The 14,442-nt window shown below is 45.2% G+C and overlaps 1 protein-coding gene across 2 annotated transcripts in view; it reads left to right on the top strand.

Moving 5' to 3' along the window:
• Positions 1-14,442, top strand: part of RFX5 (regulatory factor X5) — a 43,139-nt gene that overhangs the window by 13,642 nt on the left and 15,055 nt on the right. For both annotated transcript variants that reach the window (XM_078668411.1, XM_078668412.1), the window contains 2 exons: positions 5,198-5,275; positions 6,454-6,652. In XM_078668411.1, the coding sequence (XP_078524537.1) occupies positions 5,198-5,275; positions 6,454-6,652 (277 nt within the window). The remainder of the gene's footprint in view (positions 1-5,197; positions 5,276-6,453; positions 6,653-14,442) is intronic.

The raw sequence follows: 14,442 nt of genomic DNA, 5'->3' as shown, positions 1-14,442 counted from the left end.
TTTTGCTCTTAAATAACAGTCCATGTCAGCTCAGTATTGGAGTGTGAGCACAAATTGATGTTTGTGTATGCTTTTAAATGGGAGAACATTTAAATGAAGAGTTAACCAATTTGTTAACTCTTAATTTTAAATGTCTCCCATTTCTAAGTGTCGCATTTACAAACAACAGGCCTCTTGCTTGCAGTGGCCAATATACACTGTGACATATTTATAATTTAAAATAGTCATTTTTTTTACTAGGAGAAATTTAAAGTGACGAAAAATATTTCCATGAAACATTGTCTTAACGTTTTTCTCCCCTTTCAATTGTGCCAATTTTGACTTAATATTTTATGAAGAATGTTTCTTTACTTTTAATTGAATCCATTTAAACAAATGGCTGTATTTTTCAGTTATTAATATGGCACCGTGTCTACAGGCCAGTGGGTGCAAGATGCCTGTTGTTTGTAAATGTGACACTATGAAATGGGAGAACATTTAAATGAGGAGTTTTATTGAATCCATATAAATATAAAGTTAACTCTTCAGTTTAATGTTCTCCCATTCCAAAGTGTTGCATTTACATACAACTGGAATCTTGCTCCCAATGGCAGGTAGATACTGTGTCAATATTTATAACTGCAAAATACAGCGATTATTTTGGTTCAGTGATTATTTATTGAAACAGCTTGATTCATTACACTCAAAATAAGATACACTGCACATAACAGCAAGTGTAGTCAGAAACTTTAGTCCGACAGACCAATATAACAAGTCATTTAGTTCTTTAATGAAAAAGAAAGACACCCCCATCCTCTATCCTATCCCACACAATAAATCTACTTATTCCCCATAAGCACCCCCAGCATAGCAATCTCAGGGTGTGAATACCCTATCCCACACCTCACCAATGAATCAGTATTCTTTTATCGTCTTGCCTCCAATACACTCAAACACCTCCCTCTAAACTGATAGCCTAAGGGAGAGTAACAACATGGGGCAAATTGAGTATCAAATGTGTGTGCCATGTTGCAAAGCCCCCAAGCCAGTTTCTCCATTGTAATCAGTGCCCATAAGGTACTCGCCCATTCATATTTTGTAAGAATTGTGGGTGATTTCCATTTCTGAGCTAATAGCTGTTTCGCTGCAAGGATCATTTTAAAGATGAATCTCCCATTGCCCCATGTCAAATGTTCATATCCCACAAGGTAAAGGGCCAGGATTGCAGGTCCGGGGTCTGAATGGAAAGGATACCCTGTCACTCCCCTAATATGACTAAGGACCTCTTTCCACAGCCAATTTTTTGAGCGGGAGAAATTTAAAGTGCAATTTTTTTTCAATATTATGAACAATTTTGCAGCACATTTCTCTGCACATTAATTTTCTCCCATTTAAAAAAAATGGTTGTATGTTTGTGTTATACATCTAATGGTGCCACACATGGTGGAAGGCATGTCCTGTGCCACATGTGCATAGGACACCGCTGTCATTCACCCATACATATCTCATTCATGTGAACACATGTTCATGCATCCCCAAAGACCACGCTCTCACTGTGCACATGGCTGCTTTGCCATAGAGCCCCTAGTCAAAGTATTTTGTTCAAACCATAATATCTGGCTCTATGGACATTAGACTGAAATTCAATGAAGCTGGGTGTGAGGGAGTCTGGTAACACTGTGTGTGTGGCCATGACCTTCAGTAGCTCACAATGATTTTCACTGATCAGAAGTACCTCTCACTACAGAAAAGATTGGAGGTCCCAGCTGAGGTCAAGGTAACAATTCCAAGGGAATGGGTATGTGACTTCAGAATTAACACTACAGTTTATAAGAAGTTTGTAAAGAACCAAACAGAAGGCACATTCTTGGGCCAGAAACAAAGTACTTAGTGTGTGCGGTAGCACATTATTTGCTAAGGGCAAGATTCACAAAGATTTTTGTGAGTAGTTTAGTCTTATAACTGACTCAGGTTTGACCTAATCTTACATTTTCATGAATAAGACACTTTCTCATGGAAAAACAGATTTGTGAATAATATCCTAAGATATGAATGATGCAACTTATATAATATAAGTTAGTCCAAGGGCTGCTTGGGATGAAAAATAAAGATGATCACACAATGTAGCACACTTAATGAACTGAAATATCTTTGGATGCTGATAGCCGATATTCAAGACTGTTAATCTGCGCTAATGTTAATGAAGAGCGAACCCCTGAATCTGCCTTGTTAGGATACATACCTGTGAACTACACTTAACACCCGATCTCCTGTGGGGTGGGGATGTATGGATTTTGATCCTTTGAGCTGAAATTACTGCCAATGAACGTCACTGAAAAAAAATAAAAATAGAGAACTGCAGTTTTGTAGAATTCCACTAGGTGGCGGCCACTGTCAGTACATTTTATTTCTTTACGATTTACCTGAATATGTATGCAATGAATGTAACACCTGGTTAAGTACTGATACAAAAAGGTGCGGTTTTTACCGGGTGCACATCCGGTTCCGCACATCAGAATGGGGGATTTTGAGGGAACCGTGCATGTTTTACCACTTTTTGAATTGTTAAATCTGCAATGCTTGGAACTTTCCCTGCACAGATCCTGTAATTTATTGAAATAAGAACAATCGTCTAGCAAGCTTTCAGACAATTTTGTGTGCTTTGGGATTTGATCTTTCCAGAATGAAGCCAATGGGAAGGCTTCCTTTGGCACAGCTGGTCTAAAAAAAACATGGACGGGGAATTACTAGGGCAAGATATGAGTTATGTGATGGACCAAGATATTACAGTTCCTCCTTATTAGATTACGGATTTTATATAGCATTTCCCCTCTCAAATCGTAAAGGAAAGACAATATGCACCACTGTTTTGGGAGATTTTAAAAACCTTGAGACTGAATGGCGTAAAACTAAAATGCTAGATTTTTGGAAGTTTAAACCCTCACTCCAGGCGCATAAAAATGATTAACAAGACCGAACAAGTAGGCTAAAGAACCTTTTAGTAGAGTCGAAGCCTCAACAGGCATAGTTCCTCCAGGCCTTGACTATCCCAAAGGACTTTATATTTGACCCACAACGTGCTTAATGACAAAGCTCAACAAATCCAGAAAGATGCTTCCAAACAAGTTGTTAGTCTGAACAACTGTGGCCAGTGCTTAATTTGAGCCAGTGGTTTCCTGTGCTCAGCACCGGCACTTAATCCACACAGGCACGTTTCATGAACACCAGTTAAGGATACATTCATTTACATGGACATTAAGTGATTTGCCCAGAATCACAAGAGGATCAGCTGACACCAGGAATCTAACCTGGTTCCCCAGCTCCGAAGTTGGCAGCTCTGGCCATTACGCCACACCCTCTCCCTACTATTACGGTTGTTGGTTCTACTTCGGGTGGCGCTAATAGGAGAAATGGACTGGTGCAAGCTGCCTCCCGACGAGAGCCCCGGCACTTTTTTTTATTTTTACAAATTAACCACTAACTGTGACCATATCTCCTCTGCCATCTAAGTCATGCATTTGGTATTTGTCACAAGAATAATATCTTCCAAAGTTCTTTGTATCACCAATATGACAATTCAGGTCACTGACTGATTTTTATTCAATTGTATATCGTGAGGGTATGTTGGACTACAGACCATTGGCTAAGATTAATTCAAATACAAAAACAACAGTCGATGGACAGAATGCAGAACGATTTTATACATTCACCCCAGTACAGAGATCTGGGCCCAAATCCATTGTTTCTTTGCTCCCCATGCCATTCCAGTTTGAACCCAGCCATATGCAAATCAGTCTTGACCCTGTGCCCCATGGGAACAGTCCAGCCCGAACTGCCAGGTCCTCCATGGACTGAAAACAAGCATCCTGGGACCGGGTTCGGGCTTTCAGCCGTCATCAGCCAGGATAGCTTGATTCCAGTAAGAACATGGGTGTTATTTGAGATGCACAATTAAATTTAAATACACTTATTGGGGCCACAGATACATCCAGCTGCTTCTGCTTTGGACTTCTCAAACAGTCTATTCCTTTTATTGATAAAAATTCACTCTATGATTGTAAAAGTAATCATAAATTACAAATCGGATTACAGTAATACCATGGTGCGTTCTTCTCATTACCAAATTGCATGGTGCACAAAATGAAGCCTCCAAGCAGATTTTCAATGTCAAGAAGGCATAGCATTGCGGGGGGGAATTCAATCCCTTCACTGGCTACAAGGGCAGAAAACAATTGTAGTTAAGATTCTATTCCTAGTCAACAAATGTGTCAAATCCCAGGCCAACTTTAGTTCCTGGAAAAAATGGAGAAAGACTGCTCTTTGATATTGTCGGAACTTACACTGCTTGTCATTCATAAGACTTGCCTGTGCAGGAAGGGGCACTGTGAGTGTTCGCTTGCAGGCACAAAACAATGGACCACACTCCCAATAGATGTTAAAAACAGATCCACCCTCCTAGGTTATAGAAAGAACCTTAAGACCAAGGTTTTTGCTTAGAAGGGCAGGTTAGTGGTCACCTAATTCTCTGATCCTTTTTGTTTTATTAGTTGGCTTCTGGCAGACAACTGAAGGTCATTTATTTTGTAGAGTACACCATGTAGATAGTAAAAAGATTTAAAATCCTACAGGTTTTACCAAGGGTAATTTGTTCAGCGATCATTTATAATGTCAATGCTTCCAGTTTGCACCCGAAATCGGATTAAGAGTATTCGTGAATTGGAGGCCCTAAAGTGTTAAAAATTCTCATAAACCCTGATCTGAGTTACCAGCATGTTTTCATACCAGATAACATAGATTTGAGAATGTGATTGTGGTGCACGGACGTAGGATATTCACAGGAAAATTATAAATATTAAAACAGCTTAGCCTGGCCTGAAACAAGAAACAAGAAATGGTAATGTCGAAATGGAGTTTGAAGCCCCCTTGGCTTGAGCTAACCCTATCTCCTTTCGCCTAGAAAGGGCACATTTTTTAAGTTTAATTTTTGTGCTGTTACCAAACTCCTTGCCTTCTCAGCGCAGTCTGTACATTTCTATACCTTTTTGGTCTTTCTTAGTTTGCTCTTGTGATGGCCTGATGTTGCTTGCTCGTTTATGACCAACTCCCAAGAAATTTGCAGATGAGTTTGTGTTATTCCAGAGAGGAGGGTGGTGGCAATGGCCGTGTAACTCGCCTAGAGCAGGATAAAGCGAGATTTCCTTAACACATTTTAACATATTGCTACAGTGGCATCCGGCGAAGGACTGTGGTGAAAATGCCATCGCTCCCCAGCTTAGATCTGAAGACTGCAGACACCGTAAGATTATTTAATATCCATTATTTCAAGTGCAAACTGGCAAGAGGAACTAGAGAACAGCTTGAGACTTTTGGATATTCATCAGGGAATGTATTCATTATTGTATGCGACAAAATAGGGCATGGGGTCTAAAAAGTGTACGTTTTCATTTGGATTCCCAGAGGAATCTTTGCTCTCTAATACACAAAAAAACCTGAACAAATACATCAAACTAGGCATTTTGGCAGAACACCACTTAAGGAAGTTGTTTTGCTTAATTTGTGTAAATCTTTACATTTGTTGTCAAGAAATTGGCATTTCAAAATGTTTTGGTATGGCCATAAAGAGGTTAAATTGTAGAGCTATTTGGGCTGTTAATTCATGGAGGCCTGCAAACCTAGACTCAGTCTTACGTGAGCTGGTACTCAAATGTGGTTTGGTGAAGGATCTTTTTTTGTGTCGTCCATCTTGGGCCTGTGAACCCAAACTAGGGTCCATTGACCCAAAACTCTGTTTGGTTGGCTACAACTTCAGAAAAAATGTTGTGGCCACGATTACAGGAGTCCCCAATTTTAGAAAAATAAATAATAAAAGGCGCCATGAGGGGCATGGAAAGTATCCCATGATCCCTGACTAAAGTACTTACATTCCTAGTTCTACAGCCTACCCACCATCTTTTGGTTTAAATGGTGCCAGATTAAGGACTAGGAATCTGCTACCTTATCAAAATGATTAGAACTTCAAATGTTCATTGTTGGGCAAGAGAACTGCTCACCTTTAAAGAAGCAGTTTTATTTTTCAATGCATTGGAGCTGCTGTCTACCTAGATCAGTTCATTTGAATCCCTTCACGTTTGTCTATTAAAGGGGAATTGGGTCTGATAACGTGTTTATGGTTAGTTTTGTGCTATGGGGCACAAATGCAGTGTCAGTGGTTGTGCTCAGTGAATATGGCTATGAAGTTATAGGAACTAAAATTCTATTATTAAAAGCAGGGCTGGTCAGAGCCCTGCTCACTTCACAGGTCCCAAATTCTGATTTTTGCCGTTTACAGCTTTAGGATTTGCCGATAAGAATCAAAACTTGAAACGTGCAAAATGATCTAACATAAAGTGAAATACATTTCTCGTGTGCTGTAGGCTGAGGCCCGTTTCCAGTGGTCACTTCTTTTATAATGTGCTTTGTTCTCGTTTTAACCAGTCGGAGTTGACAGATGTGGTGCATTCCTACAGCACCGATGTTGTGGAGGCCTCGTGCGCACTCATCTGTAATTGGGCCGAGAAGATCCTGCAGCGTTCCTTCGACAATGTTGTGGAGATGGCACAGTACCTCATACAGCAACATATCATCAGTCCACGCTGCCCCAGCGCCAAGCTTGTCATGTCCATGGTGGTGTCAGGTTAGTCTCCCTTGTGCCTTCAGTAATGGGTCAATGCATTGTTGTGGTTCTTTTCTGTGCCTCCTTTTATCTACTGGTACAGTCCTTGTCATGTTCGTTGTGCTGTAAAGTCAGTCTTCCAAGTCTCTAATTGAATGTGGCACATTTTCCCTACTTTTGTTGGAGTTAAGTCAGTATTTGCTGTGTCTACGTTATTGAACAAGTGTCTTGTTTGTCAAACGCGTGGGGGTTTGAGATACATTTTTCCTGTGTCTTCTCTGATGTGCCCCTGCCACACCCTTTCATATCAATAGCGTCTTCTAAGCAGTTTCCCGGTGTACCTACTCTGATGAGACAACTTCATTCTGGACATGTTTGCTTAATCCTAGAAAGTTGGTATGAAATGGCATGCACCTAGAATGCTGAGCTAAGATCAGTAGTTCTATAGTGTTTGACTGAAATGGTTGACTCACAGAATTGGGTGTTTAATTTAGAGGCTTCTGGAATGCTCTTTTGAGATTTTAAGCGCGTTGAATGCACAATGCTGGCATCTTGTCTTCAATAAACTGATACACACACCGAAGAAATTTGTAATTGCTTTTAAATTGCATTGCACAAGCACAGGAGCAAAGGAGATATCTACATGGTGCAAAACACAAGGTCCCATACTTTGAATGGGTTTCAAAATTGGACATTTTGAAGTTTAGGCACACAATAGTAATATTTTCTATGGCAGTTTTATGGGATAAATTTAGGCTGGCTATAAACGTCATGGTGTATTTGGCCTATCTAATATATGAGTCTAGTGATGCATAGGCATCAAAGGCAATGAGGAGGGTTTTCTGGTATACACTGTGAAGTGGATCTGTTGTCAGCCACACCATCTGGCAAAACCTCTGTTGCTTCTTGTTTTCCTGACATCTTTACCAGAGGGTTGCCTCAGGTGGACTTGGGGCATAATTTCTGCAGAGCGAGAATGCTTCATAAGTGGGCATCAGGGCCAGAATAGGAAGAAGGGCTCTAGGGACGATATTGGAGATGGCCATTAAGTCCGGGATTATAAAAAGGACACTAAAGCTCGGCTTTCATATGAAGCCCTAGGTCACAATTGGAAATATGCTCTAAACCCAGATTATAAAGTCGGATGCTATGGCCAGAGTTTGGGATGTGGCATTAAGGACTTACTTGGGTTTAAAGGGGCAGGGTGATATAAACAAATTTGGGAGTAAATAACATGTTTTGGAGCTACAAAAAAACATTTAAGGGAAGCATACTCACTCAGGAATGGGTAAAAAAACACACTTGTACCGGAATGAGCAAGAAGCACACTAAATCAGGGCTAGACAGGAAACATAGACTCTGGGGTGAAGGGTGAACACACTGGCGCAGGAATGGGTAGACAAGGCAATAGCTTAAAGATTTGTGCAGGGTGAAAATTAGACAAAACTAAGTAGAGGAGAGAGCAGCATGTGTCTCCAACAGGTAAAATGCTAATGTAGGCCTGGCTGTGGGCCATGCTCCAAAGCGGTCAGGTGGCTATGGGGAAATAGGAATGCAAACAAAACGCCCAAAAACAGTACAATAGGAATACATGTTTTTATCCATATTTTTTTCTTGTGAAAAAAATGATCACTGTAACTTGGAAGGTTGAAAGTTTTCAAGTATATTGGAGTTATACTGACTACTTTGGATCCAGTGGGAAGAAAACCACGACTAACCAAGTCAGAGAAAAGTCTTTATACATCTGCATTTGCTTTGTTTGTAGAAGTGGGCCATTACTGCCATGGGAATATGGTTTTTCATATCTGTTTGTAGAAGTGGGCCATTACTGCCATGGGAATATGGTTTTTCATATCTGCAAGGGCCAGTAAAGACCTAGCTTTAACCACCACTGTATCAGCCATGTGTTAGGAAGCCCCAAGCCTCGGTTTCCTGTGATCCACTGGATTTGGTTGCACTGTAGGAAGAGACACCACCTCTTGCCAATCCACTGGGCACCCTTTTTGTTCTGTTATACTCTGTATCCTGGCACCATTGGTAAGACAGAAATTGAGTGTCTGCCACCCTAAGGTCAGCAAAACTGCTGACTGGCGTTTCCTGCCACTTTGATAGCACAGACATTTTCCGTGAAGGAATTCTGGGTCGTCTTCATATAAGTAGTAACCAACAAAATTATAATTCTGCTTTTTATCTGTAACCAGTGAATAGAAGAAGGATTTCTCTGTCTTCTCCAAGGAGCCATAGACCAAATACAACCTCTTAATTCTGCTGGTGATCAATAGCAATGCAGATGAACATATTGCAGGCAAGCTCTGATCCAAAGGAAGTGAATGGAAAAACAAGCTAATGGGCATGTCCTTCAAACTGTGAAACATATATGAACCCTGAAAGTGACCAGGAGAATTGGAGGCACATTCTAAATTGCATGAAATGATCTAACAAAACAAAAACATTCAGTCCAATCCCTCCTAAGGAGGGTAAACCATAACGTTTTATTTTTTAAAAGACTGAAAAACAGCAAGCTAATTTTTTCAGCTAAAATCTCTGCTTAGGGGTGGTCACAAATTAAGCAGTAAGCAGCAGTAAAAGAAAGTAGGACTTAATGCCCCTGTTACTTACTACCAGTAATCTTCATTACTCTGAGTCCTGGTCTTCTTTGATGCACTGTAGAAAGCTGGCTCTTTATGTCATATATCAATAAGTTGATATACCATGTAAAGAGTCCAGGGGTTCCCTTATAAGTGGACTGGGGCTTGCTATACAATCCCAAAGTGCTCTATTAAAGGAGTAGTGTGGTTGAGCAGCCTTAGGCTTAACACAGTGGAGTGCAAGACACTTGCAAATGTTATCCTATGGAAGGAAGAAAAAGTTCTGCAAACGGGTATAGTACATCGACGTACAGGACCAATCTCCAGTAGTTAATGTGAATGGCGGGCAAGGTCCAAGGCAGCACAAACAGTAAACCACCAGCGACATGAGGGCAGCAGGGTGTAAATCAACTCCAGGAGCCCAATGCGTTTCATAGGGGATCGGTCACTGTAAGAAGAGGCTGCAGGCTCTAGCTAGAAAGCCAGTCGGGCTGAATCAGCAAGTGGGCTCAGACCTTGCGACGCTTTGGACGCGGGACACATTTGGTCCTCTTCTCCGAAGCCCCGGGGTGATGAAAGAATGTACAGTAACCTTTATGATGTACTACAAAGTTCAGTTGAGCAATTCAATAAGCTCTGCTGATATGTAATATCCCCTGCTGGTTGTTCAAGCACTCCCGGGAGTGGTGAGGTAACCAGTTGCAATCTTTTGGCGAAGAGTACACCATTCTGACTCGAGATGTAAACAAAGTGCCATTTTTGGAACATATATTAATTGTGGATTAGCTAATTCAAACAAAAGGGAAGAGGACGTTCTGTAATACAACACAAAGTCGCAACATGTACATGAGAGAAATAAAAAGAATTAAAATGAAAAACAAGAATTCCTGGCTCTGGCAAATCGAAAAAATGAGTAGAGCATCAAGAAGAAGCTGTTGTAAGTATATGTGGAGGTACCCCACTAAATCGAAAATTGTACATGTCTCTTTATAAAATATTAGTATTAGCAGCATAACCAGAAATATTGCATCTCTTATCTTTTGTTGCCCTCCAAGGTAGACAAGAAGACCAGTACTCTATTGGTGTTGGAGTGGGATCTTTGAGGATATGGATAATAATAAAACTCAAGTTAAATGGTATTGAGATCCACAGTGTCTTCAGATGCCACTGACACTCTCATGCCCCTTCACCCTCAATTCTTCCTGTAAGAAAGGGTAATAACTCGCACTCTGTAAATCGGAGAGAATGTCTTCTATTACTGTGTTCTCTGCTGTGTCCAATGATCTGTTTCATACAGTGAAAAAGAAAGAAAAAAGTGTTGCTTGTATTAACCACAGGGCCCACCACACAAATACTATTGCCCATGGTTATACGATTCAGGTCTTCGGTGAAAAAAAGTTCTCCGGGGGCGTGGCCAACTGCCGAACATGGCGGCAGCTTAACTCGGGAGCTCCGCAAGGCTGACCGGCCCGCGTAACTATCCGACCACTTATCCGCTCTTCAGCCCGCCCGAAGGGGTAAAATCGGTTCCGGGAACCAAGCGGCGCACATTGCGCCGCCCCCGGTGGCAATCCGACACCGGGAAGTGCCGGGTTCGGCGACGGCAAAGTGGGGCCTCCGCCTGACCGGCAGCACCGGCCTGGAGTACGGGCTGCGCCCGGCCGGAAGTCCACCATACCCGGCGGGGAGACATCGGCTCTGCCCGGCGCCCGCACCCTGCAATCAAAAGGCGGGACCGGCGCGGCATCTGACCAGCGCGACAGCCTGACCATACCTGCGGCACTGAGGTCTCTTCGCGGACAGGACGTCCTCGGGAGAGGAGGAATCCTTACAACGCGAGGGGGCCATTTTGAGGCTGCGAGACCGGGCTGACCCCCACACACACGCCGAGGTAGAGCGGGAGGCGCCTGGACCCGCGCGGCCCCCCCCTGCAGCTCGCCATATTTGACTCTGGCCCAGGACTGAGTGGGGACGGAAGGGCGCTCATAGCCTGGCAGCGCCTGCACCCAAAGCGCCCATAAAGGAATAGGACACGGCGGTGAGACCCACGTGGAGGGGGCACCGCCATAGACGTGATCGAATTTTACCTGCGGGGAGCCAATACTCCAGACATCACCAGAGGCGAGTCTCGGCCTCATATCGCCGCCACCTGCAGTGCCCACGGAGGTGAGGGTCGCTCTCACGGGGGCATACACAGAAAAAACCCGAGCAGTTTACGACGCGGGCCTGGCGTCAGGGGGCTGCGGTGCGTCACAACCTGCACTCCTACATTTGCGACAACGGCACGCGCCCAAAGAGACTAGGGAAGCGGTGAAAGGCTGTACCGGGGCCCGCTAGACGGATCGGACGGTGCAGCGCTACACACAGCGTCATGACGGGCAAAAACACGAGGCACACAACGACGCAGGCGAAGCTTGATAAATTCGCATATGCCCAGAGTGGACAATCGCAGGGGCCTGGGCGTCATTCCACCGGTGCGTCCGCAGACGCGAATGGGGCTGGGAAAGTCACACTGGAGGCCATAATGAAGACCCTCACTGAGGTCCAGGCGACGGTGGGCACCATCTCCACTGAAGTGAACCTACTGAGAGCGGATTTTAAAAAGATGTCTGAGAGGGTGTCCCAAGTGGAGGTGGTCACAAAATCACTCATTGAAGACACCTCGGATCTGCAGGTGGCGGTGGAGCGACTGGACAAGACCACCAAGCAACTACAAGCGAAACTGGATGACCAGGAAGGGCGCTCACGGAGGAACAACGTCCGCATCCTAGGCCTTCCGGAATCGGAGGGGAAGGGCGCCATGGACCTCTACATCGAGGACCTTGTCAAGACCAAACTGCAGCCCAAAGGCCTGTCCAACTTCTTCTCCGTTGAGAGGGCACACCGGGTCCCTGGGGGAACGGCCAAACCAGGAGCCCCACCACGGCCGGTGTTGGCTAGACTCTTCAACTTTAGGGACAGGGACGCTATCCTGCAGGCAGCCAGGGTGGCACCGCCTGTAAAAGTCCAAAACTCTACTCTAGCCTTTTTCCCGGACTACACGGCCGAGGTGGCCAGGCGCAGGAAATCCTTCACTGAAGTAAAAAAGACACTGCGTGACAGGGGCCTAATCTATTCGATGCTCTTCCCCGCCAAACTGCGGATTGTGGCTGAGGGAAAGACGTGGTTTTTCGACACGCCTGAGGTGGCACGAGAATGGCTGGATGGCTGGAGGCCGGTGGGCAAATCGCAGCGCCCGCACAAAGAACACCAAGCCCGCCGCAACGAGAGGACGCCGGAACGCCGGGCGGACAGCCCAACGTCCGAACAAGGTGCAGCCGGGGGACTGGAATCTGATCTTGAGAGGGATCCGTTTGACTCCGGACAGCCTAATGTGGGTTGATTACCTGAGCTGAGTATATCATGATTTGGACACAGCCCTTGGGACTTCGGACCGATGGAACTGAGTAGGGCGGGCTCTGGCCGGTGCCTGTAGGGGACTCACCAACCCCACAAGCAAGTAAGACTAGATGGGGAGGGAACGAAAGCACTCTGCCAAGTTGGGGATGCGGGCGGGATTTCGTCCGTGGAGCAGGGGAGCAGGGAGGGGGTGGGGGGGGCAGACTTGCACTGTTACAGTTAAAGTTAAGGTAATTGGTCATCATTCTGAATGTACAGGGCACAGTTACACTACTAGTCATCTACGCCAGGTATCATGGCGTGCGGTTCCGCACACTGGCTTCACCACATTGTTGCCCGTTAGCCTCTTGGGTTTTGAACACAAATGGCACACCAAGCACAAGTAGCACCCACTGAGGACGCCCCTGTAACGACACTGGTGCCCCCACTGAAGCTACTTACATGGAACGTTCGGGGGCTGGGGGACAAAATCAAACGTGGTTTGGTACTGCAAACCATTAAGCGCCATAAATCTGAACTGGTGCTACTTCAGGAAACACATTTAGCGGGGACCACCTGCAAAGCACTGAATAGGCGTGGCTACACCATGGCAGTCCACTCCGAATTCACCACGGGATCCAGGGGTACCGGGATACTCCTTAAGAATAACTCATCCTTTCTGGTCACTAGCCACAAGACAGACGATCAGGGGCGTTTTGCGGCACTCTCTGGCCAGTGGGAGGGGAGGGCCTTGAATGTGGTATCTGTGTACATCCCCCCAGCGCTTCATTCTACAGCGCTGCCGGCTCTTGGGCAGTTTCTCATCGATCTCCCGGAAGGTGATATGATCCTGGGGGGAGACTTCAATGCTATCACAGACCCCCTACTGGACACATTTCCCATACGGAATCGCCAGAGGGGGAATGCCACGCTTCCTGGATTTTTGACTGCCATGGGTCTCACGGATGTATGGCGTCACTTACACCCCACAGAGAAGCAATACACGCACTACTCAGCCCCCCACGATAGCCTTTCACGTATTGACTACTTTTTCTCTCTAGGGGTGGGATTAGGCTCCATAGAAGGGCTAGACATCCTACCGAGGGGCATCTCTGACCACTCCCCAATCTCACTTCACCTTTCTACCAAAGAACGAAAACGTGCTAGGATGTATCCAATATATCCCCACTATCTGCAGGTTCCTGGGATTAGGAAAAAACTTAAATTGACTACAACACATTACTTTAGTGAGAACACGGGTTCGGTCTCCTCACCCTCGGTGCTGTGGGAGGCGTATAAAACGGTCTTCCGAGGGGCATCCATATCGGCAATTACGGGGCATAAACGGGACTCTAGAGCTGAACTGGCTAATTTAGAGCTGGCACTGCACACGGCGAATAATGCTCACATGGCCGACCCCACCCCTACCACTGCACATGAGTTGCAACTACGACAGCAGCAGCACCTGGCACATCTCACTACAATCACTAAGGGGCACCTCGCGAACACCGCACACCGCATATATGATGTGGGAGATAAGGCAGGGAGGCTGTTAGCATGGCTGGACAAAAGGGGCGGCAGCAACAGGGGGATACAACGATTATATGATGCTAGGGGCCAGCTGCAGACCCACCCGGAGCGGATAGTACAAGCCCTAGCGCACCACTTCAGGGAGATATACACGCCGACACGAACGGTCACGGAACAAGAGGCCATGGCGTCACTCGACCACATTTCTGTCCCTGTGCTTACTCCTGAAGCGCGGGAAGAGCTTGATACAGATTTGACGGAGGGGGAGATTCAGTTAGCGATCCAGGCGTTGCAATCCGGTAAGGCTTTGGGCCC

The sequence above is a fragment of the Lissotriton helveticus genome, chromosome 12 (genome assembly GCF_964261635.1).
Source record: "Lissotriton helveticus chromosome 12, aLisHel1.1, whole genome shotgun sequence".
Lineage (NCBI taxonomy): Eukaryota > Metazoa > Chordata > Amphibia > Caudata > Salamandridae > Lissotriton > Lissotriton helveticus.
Note: the sequence above shows the minus strand (reverse complement) of the source record. Positions and strands in the feature narration are given on the sequence as shown.